General features: G+C 45.2%; 1 protein-coding gene across 5 annotated transcripts; it reads left to right on the forward strand.

The window, feature by feature from the left end:
- Nucleotides 1–56: 56 nt before the first annotated feature.
- Nucleotides 57–21,118, forward strand: LOC135236983 (SPARC-related modular calcium-binding protein 1-like). Of its 5 annotated transcripts, none has more exons than XR_010324725.1 (13): nucleotides 57–1,405; nucleotides 5,953–6,124; nucleotides 6,673–6,788; nucleotides 7,428–7,527; nucleotides 8,356–8,406; nucleotides 8,827–8,889; nucleotides 9,002–9,082; nucleotides 11,225–11,417; nucleotides 11,858–11,937; nucleotides 14,328–14,424; nucleotides 16,738–17,024; nucleotides 18,358–18,411; nucleotides 19,349–21,117. XR_010324725.1 is itself a non-coding variant. In XM_064303651.1 (12 exons), exons 1-11 carry the CDS (start codon nucleotides 1,325–1,327, stop codon nucleotides 17,021–17,023), a joined length of 1,320 nt encoding a protein of 439 aa, XP_064159721.1. In that variant the 5' UTR covers nucleotides 57–1,324; the 3' UTR covers nucleotide 17,024; nucleotides 19,349–21,117. The 5 variants fall into 5 exon arrangements, 2 of the variants coding, with proteins under 2 accessions (XP_064159721.1, XP_064159720.1); XR_010324724.1 differs by having other exon boundaries at nucleotides 18,361–18,411; nucleotides 19,349–21,116; XR_010324726.1 differs by lacking the exon at nucleotides 8,827–8,889 and having other exon boundaries at nucleotides 18,361–18,411; nucleotides 19,349–21,118.
- The last annotated feature ends 1,576 nt before the right edge of the window (nucleotides 21,119–22,694 follow it).

Consider the following 22,694-nt stretch of genomic DNA (forward strand, 5'->3'; position numbering starts at 1 on the left):
CAAAGGGTTTTGTTCTAGACCAGTGCTAAAGTACTTTCGCAGCTCATCAACTAATCAATGTCCTCAGTCAAGACCTTAATCAACGGAGTCGGGTGTTTTAATGTTGGCCATTTTCTCGTAAAATGAGGGACCACTGCTTTATATGAACGTGAATCTAGAATGATCAGTGAGTTTCGAGTTACAAGTGAAATGGGGTGGGGGGGGGGGGGGGTATTTACGATGTTATTTACATCGTGGTGTATTTCTATTTGGCCCAGACAGTTTTCGTGTGTGATGCAGGATGTTTTGGATATTTATTTTCTGATGTCCTGCTTCTTTCTGTCCGAACAGTGAGGGAGACATTTTGGTGGAAAATATTTTCGTAACTTGGGACCGCCGCTGGTTTATGTACGGCGAATTAGATGTGAGAGAAGCACTAAGTACGGCCACACGAGGGAGCTCAAGAATCGTTTTCGAGGGAGACCTTACAATTAATTTCATTGTTGGGTCCCACTTAATGCTAAAAGACCAGTGAAAATAATTAATGTTGAACCTCGTTAAAAGAAAAAATTCTGGAACTGTGTGTCTATTAACGTTGATCGTATTTTGAGTAGGCTGCACTATCAACATTCTAAAATAGCCATTTAATGTATTCAGCAGAGGTCCCTCTGTTCTGTTGTCGATATGCACCAGCCGAACGGTAACAGAAGCCCATTCCAGTTTAAAAAAATTTTTGAAGTAAAGGAGGGAAAACCACAGCTGTTGTGCAATTGAAATTAATGTGATATTAGAATTTAATGTAGTGCCTTAATGCACCTTATATGTGGATATATTGAAAAAACACTGTTAAATTGGGTCTTCCATTGCATTTAAAGAAAAGCTCAAATAGTTATGACTAAGTCGGGGGCTACGCTCGAGTGGGTGGGGGACAGAAGAAAAACAAGGGCAATGAGACTCAGGAAAAGGATGACTGAAGTAGGGAAGTCTGAACGATTCAAACGCGTTGGCCAGCTGACTCCGAAAGGGAAATAAAAGAAGGAATATCTTACATTTGAAATCTGATGTAACGATCAGGGCGCTCAGTGAAGACATCTGCACAGAAAACTCAAGGGAAGGCTGGAGTATTGTGTACTTATGGCCGGAACCATAATCTATTGCGCAAATTTTTTGTACTAACCAAAGATGCCCTTGCTGCAGAATAGTTTTTGAATGTATCGACTTCGAAGCGTCCTTGTTATAAGGTGTTAAAACGACTAGTTGCGCAGAAACTGCCCAGTAGCCGACTTTCTCGGAGCGACGTTGCGAAGTGGACGTCCGCGCGCTGCTGGTGGCTGGAGTGGGAAGCATGCTCGCGCTCTCGTTAGGCTGTCGCGTGCTGTTGGTTGTCCTGCTCACGGCGTCCGTTCAAACGGCAGACAAGTCTCAGGTACGTTGTAATTTTAAGAATGATTTAATTCTCTGTAGCGTATGTTATATTCATGATGCGGACACAACTTTTCGTACTTTTTTACGTCTTGAAATCTCACCTTTCTGCAGGTATTTTTTTTAAATCAGCTTTTGCAATTATCCATCGCTTTTACAGTGTTGCCCATGTTATGCTAGCATATTACTCGTAGTAGAATACGTTTTAAAGTAATGCTTTTATTAGTGGATTTGGAATGCATCACAGCTAGAGCGCAGTGGCAGTAGTATTCCTACCTGGTTCTTAGTTCATTTAATCGAAGTCTACAGTTTTCCTGCACATCCAATCTGATTATTGTAATGCGGTGGTTAATGCACTGCTGGGATGAATTGAGCCAGTTAATATTGAATATGTCCCGGTTGTCACTCTGCTCGGTGGTAGAGACGCGCGTGTTGGGTTTACCCACGAGGCGTGTGGTCGTGGTTTATAATGCACCCTCCGACCCCTTTCGCTCTACCAGAGTTTAGGTGGAATATCTCAGGGGCTCTAAAGCGTTTATTTCCTCAAGGAGGACTCTAAAAATATAGACGAACACTACCAACCAGACTTGGCCACAGGGAAGATACAGAAGCAATTATTTTTTGCCTCGGGGAAAGCAGGTGTCCGTGCGCAGCAACTGCAGCACGTTTGTGTCCCAGGAGGTGAGAATATGTTCCAACATGAATCTGAAAGCTCACCTGTCTTGTGTGAAAACCTGAGGATGTCGAAGTGCTATCAGTAGGTTCTGTACAGTTAATTAAATGTTTTTTTTTTTTTTTTTAAATTTGAATTCAATAAAGCCCAGTCATTAAGAAGTTTCTGAGGCCGTAGATTTAGGTATTCCACACACTGTTGAAAGTGGGTTGGAGAGGCATTAATTCAAACGCGAAACAATTTGCGAGCATTTCAGCAGCTTTGAACCCGAGGCAGCTCTCATTGAATTTATTTATATTTTCACGTGTCGTTATAAAATCAGTCACTTAAACATCGGGCTACAAGAAACAGTGAGAGGGGGGGTGGGGGGGATGTATAGTTACACCCTTTTGGGCAAGAAGCTCCCCCAAACATCTTGGCCAAAATAAATCTGTAAGCATTTAGTTGGATTTTCTGATGGATATGTCTTACACACATTAGTATTCAATTAAATGTCTTTTTTTTAAATTAAATTCATTCATATAACATTAACAATTTAATGAATAAATAAATTCATATTACAAACTTTTCTCTTTTACTGTGATTTCTAATTCACCGTAGCTTATTATAATAAAAAATGACTGAGCCGCTCAATTTTAATTAGAAGCAGGGTATTTAGTGGTGTAAACCTAAAGAACAGCAGCAGATGAAGCTAACAAAAATGTTTTGCATATAAATGATGAAGTCTGTAAAAATTAGATGGTAGTAGGAGCAAGATGGGCCCCTGGGGCCCAATAGTGGGGTAAGAAACCCCTTTTACGTGATTTTACTCTGCTATAACAACAGAGATGCCCATTGTTACACTTTATTTCCCTTAAAAGTGTATTGGTTTAAGCATAAACCTTATTGCTGCTGCTAAACGGATAAGACCTTCTCAGTCATCAGGTCTGCCCCCAGTTGAGCATTTATGGTAGATTTTGGAATGATGCCTGAGACAGCATTTTTCACTGCTGGCAGTCCAACACTACACCTGAACACAGAGCATCCCTGAAGCTGGATGCTATGACTTACTGAACACATTATGGCCCAGAGCTTACACAATGAGGCACTGAACATGTTATAGCCCTGTATGATTACAAAACGAGGCTCTGAACATAGTATAGTCCTGAACACTTACACAATGAGGCTTTGAACATGCAGTACCATAGCCCTGAACACTTACACAGTTATCAGCTGAACATATTTTAGCCCTGAAATCATACACAATTAACAGCTGAACACATTATTGCCCTGAGCATTTACATAAGGAACAGCCTGAGCTGCTGAACGTCAGGCAGCCCACCATCCCTCACCTTATCTTAGCCTCTGGCCCAGCTGCACATGAATGAGGTATTCTGTACCGAACAGCGGCCCTCACGATGGAAATATTAACATGCTATTCACTTGTCTCATTTTTTTTTTCTACATGACCAATTGATTAATTAACATACTGTGCTAGCAGCACAGTGAGTCCTTTCAGGACTTTTTTTTATTTTTTTCTAATAAAAGATTATATAAACAGTGAAATGCACACCATGGCCGTACTGGAAAATCTGCTGAGTTATGACAAAGAGAGGAGGGGGGACAAAGAAGTGTTTAAGATGGGCGCTCGAGGACAGCTGGTTGCGCTTCAAGAGGCAAAGTGAGAGAGTGAATTATGCCAGTGTGTGTGTGTGTGTTTGTGTGCACATGGACACCCATTCTTGCTTGCTTGTGTCTGTGTGTGTGTATATGTGTACCTTTCTGCATGTGTGACATTTGGCAGAAAGTAGGGTTTCTGGCACAGGGAATATTTTAGGAATTTACTGTAGCACGGGCCTTGAATACAATCATTTCTGTACAGGTTTCTCTTTCACTCGCTCTCTCTCTTTCTCAATGCCCAGAATTGTGTTTCCCAGAAAAACTTGGGGTGCCAGCTCCTACAGCGCAGATCTGTCTCTCGCTCTGTCAGTGCTCAGTGTTGCAGTGAAGGTCGGTCGAGTGTGGTACCTGTTCCGTGAGACTAGTTTCCACTGAATCCTTTTTTCACACCAATAAGCCACTGAGAATGACTTGGCTGTCTAATGGGGACTCCCACCGGGGACATTTTATGACAGTTTAACTTGCAGGCTGTTGTTTTCAAAAAGCCTCTGGTGTTCACTATTTCCAAAGGTCCGTGGGATAAAACATCACGGAGTGACCAATCACAGAGCAGCATGGCTTGACCTGGGGGCGGGACCAAATTATATTTCACAACAAAGCAAAAGAGTAGCAATAATGGCAGATGATTGGAGCGCACAGCAGCCCCACAGCAGATGCACATGCACCTCAGGACAGGGAGAGCGTCGGCAGACAGGAAGCGCAGACGTGCTGTTAGTGGCACCGCTGATTCCCTGCGTCTGATCAGAGGGGGGCGCAGCAGACCCAGCAGGGGCCAGCCAGTCAGACTGTGGCAGTGACGCTGCAATTACAGGCTCGCCACAGTTATGTGGAAACTGTAGAGGAAACACAGGTGGTCTCTGTTATTTATGGGTAACTTATGACTTGTGTCTGCTCATGTATGTGTGTTCAGACGTGTATTGTGTGTGTGTGTGTGTGTGTGTGTGTGTGCATATGCACTTTTTGACGGGGAATAGTAGAGGGCTGTTGATTGCAGTAGCCGTGTGTGAGCTCCTCCCAGCAGACTTAAGGCTCAAGGCCTGTGGTCATCCGAGTGCCTGAAACAGGAGCCCGGAGTCCCAGAATCCCCCTGGGCAGGTGGGTTGTGTGACTTAGCCCCTGGAGACAGCCCTGTGAGAGAGCACGAGGGCAGGCGTTGGCAATGAGCGAGAGTCATGTCTGAGCTGTGCCCAATTATTCCTCCAAATTAGAGCCGTTTATTTACAGAGCCATTAGAAAAAAGCAGCTCTCACAGGTACAGAGGAGTAGGGAGAGCCAAGACACACACATGCACACACACATACACAAACACGTACAAGCACGCACGCACACGCACACACACACACACAACACACACACACACACACACACACACACATACACACACACACACACACACACACACATACACACACACACACACAGATTCTTGGCTCATACCCCCTTTATTTAAAAAATGCAAACATATGTACAATGGCAGAGTGTTGAATGCAAAGTCCCCTCTCCTTTTCACACCTCCAAAACTTTCTCCCTCTCACCCTTACTCCACGCCCCCCCCACGGTGTGACAGTAAAACGCTGTTCCCGTGCCAGAGACACACCTGCAGCAGCCCACAGCCAAGTTCTAAAAAGCATTTTCCATTTTTAATTCGTCGATTCTTGTCACACAGCCAAACTGACTGCTGAGAATTCACCACAGTTGCGATGGTGTATTAGGCACTACCTTACGTCGTATTTAGCAGGCACTCTTTTCCAGATTGACTCCCACAGATTAATGTTTTTTTTATTTTTGTGTTTTTTTTAAATTTATTTTTATTTTTTTACATACAATTCATTTATACAACTGGATGTTTTATTGAAGCAATTCAGGGTAAGTACCGTGCTCATGGGTCCACCAGTAATGGCCCAGCTTGGAATCGACAGAGGTGGGAAATCCTGTAAAAGTGCTCCCCAGCATTTTGTTCCAATCAACTGGATTTGCTGATTAGCACAGTCACTCTGCCAGGAGATAAAACTAATTAGGTGAAATCAGCCCAGTGGAAGGAACACATGGCATAACTTTTACTTTCTGACCCCTGGACTTTCCAGCTCTGCAAATCGAACCGGCAGCTTTTGAGTTTCAGGCCCAGTTCCCTTATTGCTGTACTGTGGCACCACTGTTACTGTTATGTGCAATCATTGGGAAAAAATCAAAAAACCTTTCACTTTATTTGCGCCCTTTAGCTGCTGATCTCTGACGCCATGTGGTCACAGGGATGTGTGCTGAACTGCGCTAGGGGGCGCCACCGAGCAGTGTGCGGCAGCAACGGGCGGCTCTACAAGTCCCTATGCGCCTTCCAGAGAGCGCAGTGCCTGAACGCACAGCTCAGGAGCGTACCGCGCACGCTCTGCATAGGTGAGAACGAGAGAGTGAAGAGGGGGAGGGAGGGAGGAAAGCAACACTCTCAGAAGAAAGGGTTCCAAATTGCTCCTCTGTGTCTCCCTCTCTAGTTCCAGGGTTGTTTGTTGGGCTAAATGATTCAATCTGGGAGCTTTTGCACATTTCACACCTACCATAGAAGGCTCCATAAAGAACTAAAAAAGCCAAAGAAACCCTTGCAGAACACTCAAAGTATTTCAAGTATTTGGGGTTCCTGATTGTGGTTTTTATGTCGCATGTCTGTCAGTTGTGTAGAGCTGTTGTTTTAGTTAGAGTTGGGGAAGAGTCTGTCACAAGTACTGCTGGTTTTCGCTTCTGCCTGATAGTCCATCCATTAATGTCACTGATTGGTCAGAGATTACACTGGTACGTCAGTCTCTGATTAGAGAGGAGGAATGAAAACCAGTAGCGCTACTGGCTACTATTTTAGTATCCATCCAGTTCACATATTCATGTTTTATAACAAGTGAATTTACAAGCCAGTGCCTCTCTAAGTGTGACACCGGATGCCCTCTGTACCACAGAACACAGTCAGTCCAAATGCCAGCTGGCCCGCAACCAGGCGCTGGAGTCCAGTAGCCGCAGTGACGCGTCTGCTGTCTTCGTCCCAGAATGCACTGCGGAGGGAACCTTCCTGCAGGTACCGACTTCCAGCTTCCAGACTCCAAGCCTGCCTGGTCCCCTAGGGACAGTGAAAGTTTAACAGGCACCAAGTTTGTTTCCTAAGAACACCAAAGGCACAGCACCACAGGCCCAAGGAGAAATGTCTAATCACCCCTGAGTGTAAGGCTTAGGTACCCCTCACAAAATTTACAAGCTCATGGGTTATTGAAGGACAGGGACCTTATTTACACAATGAATTAATTTATTTATTTATTTATTACTTTATCACTGTTGTTTAATAAGTAGGTTTAATAGTGTTTACTTAGTTTGATAATGTGTAATTCTTAGTTGTATCTGCATTTTTAATCAACCCCTCAGGGTTAAGCCACTGTGAATTTCAGCATTATAAAATGCTTGTTGATGCTGTTTGTCTATGTTTATTTTATATCCTGGCCAAGGTAACAAGCAAATTTCCCTGCTGGGGTTATTAAAGCATAAATCTGACATAATATAACCTTATAAAAAAGCACAAAGAACATAAACTTAACGAGGGCAAAACACCAGGGAGTTAGTCTCTAGGCTTTACTGGAAAATGTCGAGGCTTGAGTTTGAGTGACAGGTCAGTCTGAGTGGCCTGGTCTCCGTGTCTAGCCCAGGTGTGTCCCTGTTCCCCCAGGTGCAGTGTCACAGTCAGACGGGGTACTGCTGGTGCTCCACCGCGGACGGGAAGCCAGTCAGCGGCACCTCCGTGCTGCACCAGAAACCCAACTGCACAGGTGAGCCTCCCGCCATTGGCCGTCTCGCCTAGCGGTGTCTGTGTAAGACACAGAGACGGTGCGTTCGCTGCTGCCCGTCTGCCTGTCTCCCAGTAAACATGTCTGGGGTGAGAAGTCAGTGAAATGTTCAAGTGAAAAGCCGGCTGCATTTGGTTGAAGAGTTAAAGTTTTCTAGCCTACTAGGACATCGCCAGGCTATGTCCAGGTAGAACCTGAGCTATGTTTGGGTTACCCTAGTCTATTTATGTCAGAACAATCTAGATTTTCACCCATATAAGTGTCTAGATTCCAGCTTTTCCTCATGGGCTGTCTTGTCTGTCTGGTGTGTCTGTCTGCCTGCCTGTCTGTCAGTCAGCAGTTATAGCTGTGAACTGGGTTGTCCTCCTCGTTTTTAATCTTTCAACAACGGAGGTCTTGACCTTTGGCTTGGTCTGCACAGGAATCCTCCCAATGGAAACGGATATGCGTCCAGCTGCAGGATGCATATTGCATTTAGTGTTAATGATTGATCACAAGAGGGAGCATTACACGGAAAGTCAAGCAATCAAAGTGGAATTTGATAGTACTACTCATAATTGTTTTACCAGCATGTACCTGAGTGGTTTATTTGACAAGTGTCCTTGAAGGGACAAACAACATTCTGAAGTAGGTGCAATTTATAAATTATTTTTATTATGGTCATGGCTATTACTGTAATCATGGTGATGATTGTGATTATTGTTTTTTATCTCTGCACATATGAGTGAAATGATTTTGAAAATGAGCTAAACACACAATTTCCTGACATTCGTGCTCTTTGATGATATATATTTACTTTTTGTCATAAAGGCCAGTTCTCTGATGCTCAGCTGAAGCCTAAAATGGAGTCTGCTCCCAGAGGTAAGGATGGGCTAATTGTAATGACTTTAACTGGAGTTTAAAGTTCTGGTTTAGAGCACCAGGTCACAGAACACTATTACAACTGGAGTGGCTGTTCCAAGTCCTATCCTGCTAGGAACTGTGTGTTCCAGTTCTGTTGGTTCAGTTATGCTGTGCATTAATTCAAAGTTGCCATTTGCCATGGCGGCTTTATGTCCAAGCGTTCATTGACACGTGTTCTCACAGATAAACACAAATGTGCAAATACACAAATGCAAGCACACACACATACACAAGCCACATCCAAGAATATACACAAACATGCACACACCACACACACACACTCACACACACCGCTGTCGCTGGTCTTGGCTGTGCTGGAGTAGATAGCACTAACCTCAGTAACAGTGGCTCTCGAAATGTTCCTGGCTTTGAATGCAGAGGAGGAGGGCAAAATGACCCCCACTGCTGAGCCCGCCGCTGCCCCGCCCCTACACACAGCAGGTGAGAGAGCCCCCCCACCCCTCCTCGGGAACTCTTCCCAAAATTCCCCATCATGGCCCACTGCCTCTGAGAACCATATTGACTTTTCCTGTTATTTTCTTTTTCCATACAGAAATCACTGCTCCTCCCTTCTGGGTGACCATACTGATGAACTCTGACCCCAAAGGAAACCGCTCTACCAAGCAGCCCACAGGTAACCTGGCTTATGCATTACATTTCTGAGGACATCATCTTGGACCTGAATCAATTAGGCCTCAATGCAAACCTCTCAGCAGAAACAGCTGTCCTCTCTATAACAGAAGATATACAAACAGCATTCCTGTCTTCTGTCCTCATCTGCTAGATCGCTCTGCTGCGTAGGATATTTTTGACTATCTGTTCTGTACTCTGGCAACTGTGAAAGGAATGGGTAAAATACAATGCTTACAAGGCTCATCTTCATACTTTTCTGATCTCCCCTATTAGGTGATCTGGAATGGCTCTATCTCAATGTTCCACAGCATTACCACAAGAGTTGTCCAGGGATCCATTCTTGACCCCCTCCTGTGCACTAAATCTCTTGGCTCAGTAATGTGTCCTCCCATGGCTTCTCCTACCATTGTTCGAATGAGACACAGCTGTTTATTTACTTTCCACCCACAGAGAAACATGCCGCCTCATGCATCAAAATTCTCCTTAATTATATTTCGGGTTGGGTGATCAGTTGACGTCTCAAACTCAGTTTTGCAAACTCTCAAGTCTCCAGGTCCCAAGTCCAACTCTAGGTCAGCTTACCTCAAGTCCAAGTCAAGTCCCAAGTCTCCAGCACCCAATTCCCAGACTAAGTCCAAGTTACCCAATCACCAGTCCCATTCCAAACTCGTTCTATGGTACTCATGAATATCCTGAAGTGACTGTCAGAAAAAAGAATGACATTTGACAGCTATGGGGCCAAAATTGATCACAGGTACAGAGAGACAGAGGCATTGAATCCCCTTTTTATTTCAGCAGCATGAATAGCCCATTATACAGTAACTACCACATGAAAAAAAGTTTAAGTCCAAGTAAAAAAGATGTGCAAGTCTGATTTGAGTCCAAATCAAGTCACAGCTCATAGTTATTGTGACTCAATTTCAAGTCCTGGTCTACAAGACTGCTGTCCACCATCACCTTTGGAAACAAAATGGCATCCACGTCCCAGATTGCCAGTCTCTCCTAGAAGGTCTCTGGACCTGTGCCATCAGACCCCTCGATCTCATTCTGAATGCTGCTCTATAGTCAGCCAGGAATACATGCATGTCACGTCCCTCCTCATCCCCCATCCACCGGCTACCGGTGGTGACCTGAATAAAATACAGAGCTCTAGTCCTGGTCTATGGTGCAGCAAGAGGAGCGGCACCCACAAAATCCATTATCAAACCTTAAACTCCTGCCAGACCACTCTGCTCTGCGTCCGCCTTGCCGTCTCATCCCTTATTGGTCCCTCCTCCTGGTCAGGACTTTCGTCTGCTCTGGCCACCCAGTGGTGAAATGAGCTCCGTCTGTCAGAGCAGCAGACTTGAGTGCTCGGTCAGAGCAGCAGAGACATTATCTTCCACCGCAGACTGAAAATGCGATGTGGATGAAAAATCTATAGAAACTGCATGGTGAAGTTGAGCCCATGGACTAAAATCCCTAAAGATTGTTTCCAGCGGCTTGTTGAATCAATTCTACAAAGATTTCACGGTGCTGTAGAGGCAAGAGGGGGTCCTACTCAGTACTAGATAGGTGTACCAAAAAAAGCGGCTACTGAATGTACTAATGGCCATGACCCTATTGATTTGGCATCAGGGCCATCATTGCCAAATCCTTTTTAATTCACTTATGTAAGTGTGCATAATGCCCTGTCAGGTGTATGGGGACTCTGGCCTGCAGTTGCTTTGCATGTCCAGGCATTGTAAGCAATATAGTACATGCAGTGTTAGGCCACCCAGCATCAGCATGATGTGAACATATGCACGCCTTGACTTTATTTCTGCAAGAGCAATAACAGTTTAAGCAGTCTGCATAATAATAATGAGGGTTCTTAAAAGATCCATGGATTTTTGTACAACAGGCTTTTTCATTAGTTAGTCCCAGAGAGTGCCTGAAGTGCTTATTAAGTTGTGAAACATTACGGTTGACAGGGGTGTAATTGTGACGGTAATGAATCCACGGCTTAGCCAAGTGACCCCAGGTCTGGAGTTCAGTGATTCGCTGTCTGTCTGGGTTTGCTCTGAAGCTGTGTGTGTGTGTGTGTGTGTGTGTGTGTGTGTATGTGTGTATGTGAGTTTGTGTGTGTGTGTGTTTATGTGTGGATGTATGTGTGTGTGCTCAGACACTCTCCTGAGCTGTGAGCAGGAACGGGTGGCGCTGTTGGCACAAGTGCGCCCCCTGTGGCGGGAGGACCGTTTTGTTCCAGACTGCAGTTCTGACGGGCAGTACAGCCCAGTGCAGTGCCACAGAGCCACAGGTTACTGCTGGTGTGTGAGGACTGACACGGGACGCCCACTACCAGGAACCTCCACTAGGTAACACACTTGTGCATGGGGCCACCTCACACATCCACACACCTGTACTTACCTGCATACACACACACATACACATACACATACACACACATACACATACACACACACACACACACACACGTCCACACACCTGTACACACCTGTTCTTACCTGTATACATACACACATACACATACACGTTCACACACACACACACACGTTCACACACATACACATACACACACACACACACACACACACACACATACACACCTACACACACACACGCACACACACACACACGACGTGTTCCTTCAGATCATGCACATACTCCCCTGATACCCAGGGTGATTTAAGTGTTATAATAGAAAAGAATGATTTGGGCCAGAGAGTGATCATTAAAGACAGTACACGAGTAGTGTTAACAGAAGTGTGATAACAGTGTGAATATCCATCTCCAGGAATAAGCTTCCAGACTGCAGGGCAGACAGGCCTCTGGAGAGCCAGCCTGACAGGAGCTACACAGACCGACCCCTGCCTGGTGAGTCCTCCTCTTTCTTTGTGTGAACTACTGCTGAGTGCTGAACCCTCCCTGCTCCCGTCTTATTCATCTTTCTCTCTATCCTCCTGTCCTCCCACTGTCTTTCTCAACTGAGCAGGACAAACACGCATGTTTGTATTGCCAAGGCCCAATGCACAGTACAATTGCACACAGTAGCAGAATATATTGTGCTATAGACAATTAAAGCTGAAGAGTAATTTAACATGATTTTGTTTGTATGTTGTGAAGTGTAGCTCTGCCTCCACCTGTGTGAACTCCTGCATGATCTCCCTGGGTACCTGTGTTTTCCTGTGTCAGCCCCCCTCTATTGTCAGGCCTTCCACACCTTTACAAGCCTATAGCTCATAGAAATCTCTCTCTTTTGACTTTTTTAGTGTATTCTCTGTCTAGGGTCTTGTAGCCCTTAAATTTACTCTGTGCTTTGTGCATGTGTGTTCCAATGAGTGCTGCATGTTTGTTTTTGCCATGTTATAATTTGGTTTTATCCAGATATATGTGTAATTATGGTGCTGTCTTCAGTGTTAGTGCAGGCCGTATGTAAGGAGCATCTTCAGGCTGTTAGTGTTAGTGCAGGTCGTATGTAAGGATCATCTTCAGGCTGTTAGTGTTGGTGCAGTGCGTGTGTAAGGATCATCTTCAGGCTGTTAGTGTTGGTGCAGTGCGTGTGTAAGGAGCATCTTCAGGCTGTTAGTCTTAGTGCAGTGCGTGTGTAAGGAGCATCTTCAGGCTGTTAGTGTTAGTGCAGGTCGTGTGTAAGGAGCATCTTCAGGCTGTTAGTGTTAGTGCAGGTCGTATGTAAGGATCATCTTCAGGCTGTTAGTGTTGGTGCAGTGCGTGTGTAAGGAGCACCTTCAGGCTGTTAGTGTTAGTGCAGGTTGTGTGTAAGGAGCACCTTCAGGCTGTTAGTGTTAGTGCAGTGCGTATGTAAGGAGCATCTTCAGGCTGTTAGTGCAGTGCAGTGTGTATGTAAGGAGCATCTTCAGGCTGTTAGTGTTAGTGCAGGTCGTATGTAAGGAGCATCTTCAGGCTGTTAGTGTTAGTGCAGTGCGTGTGTAAGGAGCACCTTCAGGTTTTGTGTTGGTGCAGTGCGTATGTAAGGAGCACCTTCAGGCTGTTAGTGTTAGTGCAGTGCGTATGTAAGGATCATCTTCAGGCTGTTAGTGTTAGTGCAGTGCGTATGTAAGGAGCATCTTCAGGCTGTTAGTGTTAGTGCAGTGCGTATGTAAGGAGCACCTTCAGGTTTTGTGTTGGTGCAGGACTAGCTGTTTGACAGGGCTCTTTTTCGGGATGCATTCCAGGTCTCTGTGCTTATAAAACACAGGACCACAATGGATCCCGAATTTAAGGCGCTCAAACAGTTGGATATCGGTTAATAATGTGCATTTATCACCATCTCTATCTCTCTCTCTCTCTCTCTCTCTTAAAAATTTAAATGAGCTTAATTGACTCAGCATATTTATAGTTCCCAGCGAGCGAGCGCCTACCGCACTGCCGTGGGCGCCAGCTGTCGCCCCGCCAGCGGTGTGCAGTCCGCTTGCAGCGGGACCGTTCGCCGTCCATCCCGCACTCTTTCTAACGGTTTATCTCGACTGCCTCACACCTCACCTCTCCGCCGGCTGGCCGCTGCTGGCTGCTAATTTGCCCGATGCTGGCAGACGGACAGGCAGACAGCCACGCAGATGGCACTTCATTAGCGGTAAAGCTAACAGGCCCCGCGCGCTCCTTGGTTGGGCAGTGTCGCGAAAGAAAGAAAAAAAAACTTGAGAACAGCTGAAAACCGTGGCTGTTGTTGTGTCGCTCCCGCCTCCCTCGCATTGTGGCGAGTGAAAGTGCGTCACGAGTACTGTGCCCGCCCTCCCTGGGGGAATATCTGCCCCTCTGTCTCTGACTGGGTCTGAATCCCAAATCCCAGATCCCAAATAAAATGCAGCTCTGACTCCACCCCATGAGGAAGGCAGGGTGAGAATAAGCTGTCCTGTCTGGGCAGCCAGGTCTGCCCTTCCCTACGGCCAGATCGCAGTCACTCTCTCTCCTCCTCTTCCTTTGGTCAGGATCTCTTTCTGTCTTTTATCTCTGACGCTGAATACTAATCTGCTCTTTTACAGTTTGTCTGCCGGGTGCGATAGCAATTAAAGTCTTTTTTTTGTGTTTTTGTTCCTCTGGTGCAAAGTTCCAACTGAAATTAAATTTCTCACTTGGGTTACTTTTATTGAAGCAGTGCCGGCCTGAAGCCATGATGGGGAAGCTCGTCTGCCGTGAATCTGTAACCAATACAGATAGTACATATATCGTTATTTATTTCTTCGCAGTAGGATTTCATTGACAGTGCCAGCCATGGTCTCGCTTTTTCTTCTCTCTCTTTTCTCCAGGTTGCCCTGGTGCTCGTAAGAAGGAGTTTCTGCAGAGGCTGGTTCATGTGCTCCAGCTGCTGGTCAGCCAGGCTGGAGGGATATTAGGCCCTCATGGGTCAGTACTCCCTCCCACCTGCCCCCCCCCCCCTCACCTGCACCCCCCCCTCCTCCTGGCCCTCTCTCCCCCTCATCTGCCCTCTCAAGCTAACAGCTACCCTAACTGACTGCTACTGTGTCTCTGTAAGACTCTCAAATCCACCACTGACCTCTATCATCTATCTCTGTCATTCTATATTACTCTCTGTATTACGACTGAGCTTCAACCTCTATCCCTGTCTCTCTATATCACTCTCAGATTTACTACTGAGCTTAATGCTCTATCTCTGTCTTTATATATAACTCTCCAAATTACGACTGAAATTCTCTTCTGCCTCCCGTTCTGTGTCTCTTTATATCCCTTATTTAGCCTCTCTCCACTTTATGTCTCTCTCTAGGAAACAGTGTACAGAACTGTTCTGTACAGTATAATTAAATCAGTGGTAAAAGCTACATTAGTGCACTGCAGCATAATACAAATGTGTTCTGACTCACAAAAGATGGTGTGTGTGTGTTTTTAAAAAGATAACCCATCTTTGATTGCATTCCTCTCAATTTCTCCAGAACATGACTGCTGGGCGCCAGTGGTCAATTACATTGTATTGTGTGGGTGGGTTAACAAAATTGCATTTTGATCTCACCAGAAAGCAATATACTCTACAAAAAAAAATGCTTTGGTAAAAATCCATTTGATCTGGGCTCCTGGCGGCTCATACATATAAATTGTTCCTTGTTTCCCAGCTGTGGGGTCCATACAAAACCAGCCTCTCAGTGGATACTTACCAGGGCTTGGTGGCTAGAGGGGATGTGATTGGGATGTGTTCATTTGAGGTGACAGCAGACTCCTGTTTGACCTTCCAGATATGTGTTGGGCTTTCAATCGCACATCTAGTTCTGTTCCTTTAAAATCAATAGATAAATGCAATCCATTCTTCTTCTTATTTTTCTTTTTCTTCTTATTCTTCTTCTTCAATGAAACATTTGCATGCTAAAAAATCATAGACAGATCAATACAAACGTAAATGTCTAATCTTTAGTACAAACCTAAATCTAAATATGGGCTTGGCTGAATGAGAACATGAGAACAAATACGAGAACATGTTTGATAATGTATTCATATATATGTACATAAATGTACAGACAATGTAAGCGTATGAGTGAATGTGTATGTATTATGCAAAGCAGAGAGAGAATAAGCATGACATTGCTGCATCCTCGGGGGAAAATAAGATTGTGTTGTTCCCATTTTATGCATTATCATCAGTCAAAAGCATTTCTCCCAAGATGCTCTATGTTGTTCATATAGTCTGTTAGGATTTTGGCCCTGTATGTAGGCATTACACGTCACTGCAAATGCAGGCACAGATACCGTGCTTTCAGACTCTGACTGCACGTCCTATCAGACATGAAAGTTATTAAGTATTTTATTTGCATATAAAGACACGCAGGGCTTGGTGACAGATTTAATGGGATGTATTTTACAGCAGTAATTAGAGGGGTGTTGGCAGGTTGATTTGTTCCCCCTGTCGGTCTGTGTGTGTGCCTCCTCCTCCACTGCTTTTGGCGGGCTACTTCCTTTCGTGTCAGAACCTGTGTTACCAGACTGTGTTAACATCTTTCTGTGTTAACAAGCTTATGTATGTCATCAGCCCATGTTGTGAAGACTGTTTCTTTTTCTTTTTATCAGAAAGACCCCCCCCCCCACCGCACTGAACACATAAAACCACACTGAACACATAAAATTGCGCTGAACACATAAAACCGCACTGAACACATAAAACCACACTGAACACATAAAACCACACTGAACACATAAAACCACACTGAACACATAAAACTTCACTGAACACATAAAACCGCACTGAACACATAAAACCACACTGAACACATAAAACTTCACTGAACACATAAAACTTCACTGAACACATAAAACCACACTGAACACATAAAACCACACTGAACACATAAAACTTCACTGAACACATAAAACCACACTGAACACATAAAACCACACTGAACACATAAAACTTCACTGAACACATAAAACCGCACTGAACACATAAAACCACACTGAACACATAAAACCACACTGAACACATAAAACTGCACTGAACACATAAAACCGCACTGAACACATAAAACTGCACTGAACCCATAAAACTGCACTGAACACATAAAACTGCACTGAACACATAAAACTGCACTGAACACATAAAACCGCACTGAACACATAAAACAGCGAATGATTCAGAGTGAGTAGAACGCAAGGTTTTCTCAGAGACTCTCAGCTGAATGAACAAGGCGAGCCTGGTTCTGCCCCGGTGTGTTTCAGGATGGCTGATGTCCCCGCGGCGGGGTCTGAATCGCCCTCTCCGGCCCCCGCTGAGCCGGACCCGTCAGGCCCGGGCAGGCCAGAGGGGGCGCTGCGGTGGCACTTCCTGCGCCTGGACGCGGACGGCAGCGGAGTTCTGAGCGAGCGCGAGGCCCGTCCGCTCCGCCTCTTCCTGCGCAGCAGGCTCCGCCCCCGCCGGTGCGCCAAGAAGTTCTCCCGCTACTGCGACCGCAACGGCGACCGCGGCCTGACGCTGGCCGAGCTCTCCGCCTGCCTGGGGCTGTGAGGTGAGGCTTCGGCGGAGTCACAGCTGGGGGGGGGCGCGGGCGCATGTCAAACCCGCTAGCCTAGACTGTAATTACTGTTAATGTTCACACATGAATTCTGTTTTCACATAAATGTACTGTAGCTGCGGTCACTGCTCGTAAAAACCTCGTGACAGAATGTGGACTTGGCACACGACACGTTCGCCCCTCTGGGGCTCCCGTAAACCTGTCTCCCCAGTGGCGGCCTTAAAACGTTGAGGTATTTTTCAGTGAAACTGAACGCTTATTGTTCGCAGAACTGTGAGGCCACTCTGTTCTCCGCTTCATTAGCACAGGGGAAGGGGAAGATGGCGTGATGAAGAGAGGAGAGGAGAGTGCAGGCGCGGTAGCGGAGGAGGAGAGGAGCTGAGGGCAGCGGGGAGTCTGAATAAATGATGGAGGTTAATTTGAGCCTAGAGATGAAGGGAGGAGTGAGGGATAATGGGACAGTGTGTAAATGCCTGAGGCAAAGGGCAGGCAGGACGCTGTAAATCCCACTGTGGGGGGGTGGGGGGGGGGGGCGGGGGGGCATGTAGGAACCGAGCTACGCAGCTGCCCGTTGCAGCTCATGTTGACATGCACTGTGGGTGTCTGTTTGAGAGCGTGTTTGAACCATGCATTCTTAGTTGCCACCTACATGCTGCCCGGGACAAAACGCTGAATAAAATAAAGACCCTTGTGGGAGAAGGGGCTAAGGCATCGACAGGCTGTGTGTTTTACCAGAGCTACAGAGGTCATGTGTTCTCACCCAGGTATGGAGGGTCTCAAGGGTTCAACAGACTACCAGATCCAGATATGTCCACTTTGTGAGCGTGTGTATGTGCGCGTGTGTGTGAGAGCGTGTGTGTGCGTGTGTGTGTGAGAGCGTGTGTGTGTGTGTGTGATTGTGTATGTGTGAGCACGTGTGTGTGTGAGTGTGTGTGTGTGTGTGCGGGTGTGTGTATTTGTGTGTGTGTATAGTGTGTGTGAGCGTGCATGTGTGTATGTGTGTGCGCGCGCGCGCGCGTGTGTGTGTGCCTGTGTGTATGGTGTGTGTGTGTGTACATGTGTGTGTGTGTATAGTGTGTGTGAGTGTGTGCACTTTCTCTATTTTAGTCTCCCTCTCCAATGAGAGAGCAGAAGAGAGGTTCTTTTCATTCTGGAGTGTGGCTTGTGCTCACGGGAGACTGTTGACTTTGGCCCTGGGTCAGATGAATCAAAATATTGGCGTGTGTTTGTGTACATAATACTACCAAAATAAACCCAAAGTGAAATGGCCACCCTAGCCGCCTATATTTTTATTTCTTGACCGATATTTCAGTCTCTTTAACTCAAGCAGGGTGACAGCCGGGGTGATCCTGGAGAGAGGGGCTGGAGGAGAGAGAATCAGGTGATACAGGCAGTAATGAGGCAGACCAAACATAAACACATATACACACCCGTACCTACTTACATACGCACAAGCACACACGCACACGCACACGCACACACAAGCGCACACACACACCACACGCACACACACACACACACACACACACCACACGCACACACACATACACACACACACACCACACACATACTTGTTTACAACATACATAGCATAGACAGACACACAACTCACACACACATACAACATACAAAGACACACAAGCACGCACACATGCACACCACGCAAACACAACACAGTCACACATACAAGGTACAGAGATTAGACATGTAGAGACAGACACACAAGCACACATACACACATACTCACTGACAAATGCATACACATACATATGACTTGCATGTACAGATACACACACATATGACACACGTGCAGACACACGTACAGACCTGTGTCATATGGACAGAGACAATCATGTTCATTATGTTTTGAGAGTGGAGATGGGGGTTTGGCAATAATATTGAAAGTGAGAAATTAACCTATTTATTATAATGGCCTCATTTTGAAAACAATTTGCGCACGGAGAACCACATTTTAATATTAATACAGCTCCCAAAGTCCCTATGACACTTTTTGCAAATCACGCATTGATTGGTCTCATTTGTCTTAAACAGATATGCAAACAAGGGTAGCCCTCCAGCTGTGTAACAAATCTGTAATTCGAAACATAAGGGCTGGAAAATTAATGGTGAAAATGGAAGACTTACACAGCACACGCCCAGCCTGACAGCGATGCCTGCGCAGCGTCCAAAACCTGCCCCCCTGTGACTCCGCCCCGCCCACTGCCATCAGTCACTGTCCTGTCTTCTACACCCGAAACATCACCTCTGCCCTCTTGTTTCCCTCGTCACCCCCCCCCCCCCCCCCTCACCGTCAACAGTCCATCAAGCAGCGACGATTGGAGGTCACCCCCATCCCACCCCATCCCATCCCGGCTTCGTCCGTCTGTCCATCCATCCTGCCCTTCAGCCCTGGTTCTCCTGTCCCTCCAGGCCAAAGAGAACTGGTCCTAAACTGATCTCAAGTTTGTATTTTGAGTATTATATTGTATCCATACAGTACATGTCATATACGGTACGTGTTTTTTGTCAGTTGTTTTTGCATTTTGTTTGTCTGCCTTCAGTAATGTCTTTTTTTGTTATCCTTCCTTGCATTTTTACGTGTGTCCTGTATGTCCTTTTTTTGTCTTCTCAGTAATTTCATGTTGTTATTCCCTTTGAATTTGCCATATAATGTATATACCATGGTCCTTTTTTAAATGATTCTTTTATCCATTTACGATTATATAACTTTATTAATATGTATGTTTGTTTGCCATACAAATAAATGTAATTATATACCCACAATGCATTTCTGTAGTATGATGCAGATAGTTCTGAGAGTCCATATTCAATCAGAGAAAAGCAGAAGATAGCTGGGGTCTCACCCCTCCCCCATTGTACAGTATGCAGTAGCTGTGACCCCTGGGGAATTTACATGTATCTATGCATGTCCACTAGGGAAAGTAAGTGTTCACAGTTCGTTTGTAAGCCAATGAGCAGAGGCAACATTGTAAGTTCCTGCATAAACCAATAAACCAAGGCTGCTCTGGGTGCTTAGTCAGACTTGGACTCAGGCTCAGGCTCCCTGAATTACACTGCCCATTGTTCTGAGGCCTGGATTAAGTCTACTTCTAATCGCAAACCAGGGCCTTTATGATATTCTACTCCTAATTACCATCTAAATCCTGGATTAGGTCCACCATTAATTACAAACTGGGGCCTAGATTAAATTCCAATTACAAACTATGACCTAGATTAAGCCTACTTATAATTATAAACTGAGGTCTGGATTAAGTCTGATTCTAATTACAATCTGGGGTCTGGATGAAGTTTACTTCTAATTACAGAGGCCTGGAATAAGTCTACTTCTAAATATAAACTAAGGACTGGATTAAGTCTGCTTTTAATTACAAACTGGGGCCTTGATTAAATTCTACTAAAACCTGGATTAAGTCTACTTCTAATTACAAACTGAGGTCTGGATTAGGTCTACTTCTAATAACTAACTGAAGCCTGGATTAAATCTACTTCTAATTACAAACTGAGACCTAGAATAAGTCTACTTCTAATTACAAACTGAAACCTGGATTGTCTACTTCTAATTTCATACTGAGACCTTGGCCTTTGCTAAGGCTTACTGCAAAGAATTTTTCTTTTTACTGTGTTGTCTGCAATTGAATCGAGATTTACCTTCAATATTATTTCACAGCCCTGGCAAAATTGCTTCCTTCATTCATGCCTGACAATTCAGGCATGCCAGACATAAATAAAATAAGCAGCAAATCCATAATATCATTATTGTCAGCTACATATCCTGCAGTAATAAAAGGCTAATGCAGGAACGTCTGTTCAAATCCTGACCTATTACAATAGTAATATTTTCACCGTACCAGTTAGTCAAAAGAAAAATGTAAATATTTACTGCCATTGAATGTGTCACTGTCACACCAGATTTACCTTTTTTTTACAGAAACTTCTGACAAAAAAGCAAAATTGTAAAATAACAAAACTGTTCATGTGCAAGATCCTTTTTTTCTTTTTCTTTTTTAAACATCTGATTGGACTCGTATTCATATCCTGTGTTGAAACCGGAGGTGGAAAATCCAGGTTCAGAAAGTAAAAGTCCTCCCCACCTGGATTTGCTAATTAGCACAATTATTCAGCCAGGAGGTAGAACTAATTGGTGAAATCAGCTGGGGGAGTTCACGAGAGGAAGAAACACATGGCAGGACTTTCTGACCCCTGGAGGTTCCACCTCTGGTTGAAACGCATTCCTCAATTGAATACGTGTTTAATTCATTTAAGAAAAATCAATTCACGTCTATAATTAAAAGTGATATGTAATTAAAGATAATGACTAAATGTGTTTACTTCTCACAGGCCAAAGCAAAAGGAATCGGGCACGCATGCATGGATTGAACTGTAAAATGAGGTGTTTCCAGCTGTGCTACAAATATTTCTCAGGTTATTTGGAAAACAGAGCAACATCATATGTGCAAGCACACGCAGATGTCGTGTTTATTTTTCATCATAGCTGTGCTTAATGCGCTTCAGTGGCTGTGTCTGTATAAATGCTGCAGTAAATGCCCGTGGGGAGTTTAGGTTTCGGTCTGCAGCATGCACGCATGCATTACATGTCAGAAAAGCCTCCTGCATTACCGTTCTGACCTTATTGCAGAACGCGTGGGGCATGTATCACACTGCATTGAAGTGACAGCCAATCTTCTCGGCCCCAGCGAGCTCATCAATCTTGTGTCCGTTCCGCGTTTCTGCCTCTCTCCCTAAGACCCGTGCGTCGGGTAGTATAGGTTGGCCGAGGCGTGGCGTTGGAGGCGAAGGTAGCGGAGGTAATGGACCTGGACTTCCCTCCCGTCGGCCAGCGCTGCTGCTTCAGGGTTCAGGAGAGGTCCAGGCCGAGTCAGAGCAGGAGAAGGGAGAGGGCTCTCTGCATGCCACTGCTGCCTGGTAACATGTCTCTGATTTAATGGGAGTCGCATGACATCAGTGGCGTCATTTTTATCTCTCTCTCTCTCTCTCTCTCTCTCTCTCTCTCTCTCTCTCTCTCTCTCTCTCTCTCACTCTCTCTCTCTCTCTCTCTCTCACTCTTTCTCACTCTCCCTCATGCATGCACACACACACAATCTAGCAGTCCTTATTCCTCCTTGTGTTCCCATTTGAATTTATTGCCATCGTCCGTTGTGTAATCTTAAAGCATGTACACGGCCAGCAAGTACAACAAATAAACATGCTGCATTTCTAATACTGCATTTGTGTCCGTATGCATGCATGTGTTTTTGCACCAATGTCTGCATGTATGCGTATGTGCATGTGTATGAGCGTGTGTGTGTTTTAAAAGGGGAAACACCGGCTGTACATGCAGGGTTGTGTGTCAGTGATCGTGCACAGGTCGTGAACAAAGTTCCCTGTGCGACAAAGGACCTCATGCAGACAGTTACCCAGGGGAAAGGTCTGTGCTGTCACTAAGACTGGACTGAGTCAGACGAGGGCTCTCAGTTGTGCAACAGTCATCCTCACAATGTTTAAAGACCTAAAGGAGCGCTAGGCTGTAGCAGTTGTTTTATAGTCACCACATTGTGGCTCATGTGCAGATCTTGAAAATTAAATGCGCTTGCTAAATGGCATGTCCAATATACCACAAAAGCATAACCTTATCCATTTATATAA

Source organism: Anguilla rostrata, chromosome 12 (genome assembly GCF_018555375.3).
Source record: "Anguilla rostrata isolate EN2019 chromosome 12, ASM1855537v3, whole genome shotgun sequence".
Taxonomy (NCBI): Eukaryota; Metazoa; Chordata; class Actinopteri; order Anguilliformes; family Anguillidae; genus Anguilla; species Anguilla rostrata.

Bases quoted from the DNA above. Each gene is read 5' to 3' on its own strand.
- LOC135236983 (XM_064303651.1), top strand. From the start codon at position 1,325: ATGCTCGCGCTCTCGTTAGGCTGTCGCGTGCTGTTGGTTGTCCTGCTC. The intron at 6,125-6,672 runs GTGAGAACGAGA...TCTGTACCACAG, and splicing joins ACCGCGCACGCTCTGCATAG to AACACAGTCAGTCCAAATGC. The intron at 11,938-14,327 runs GTGAGTCCTCCT...TCTTTTCTCCAG, and splicing joins CACAGACCGACCCCTGCCTG to GTTGCCCTGGTGCTCGTAAG.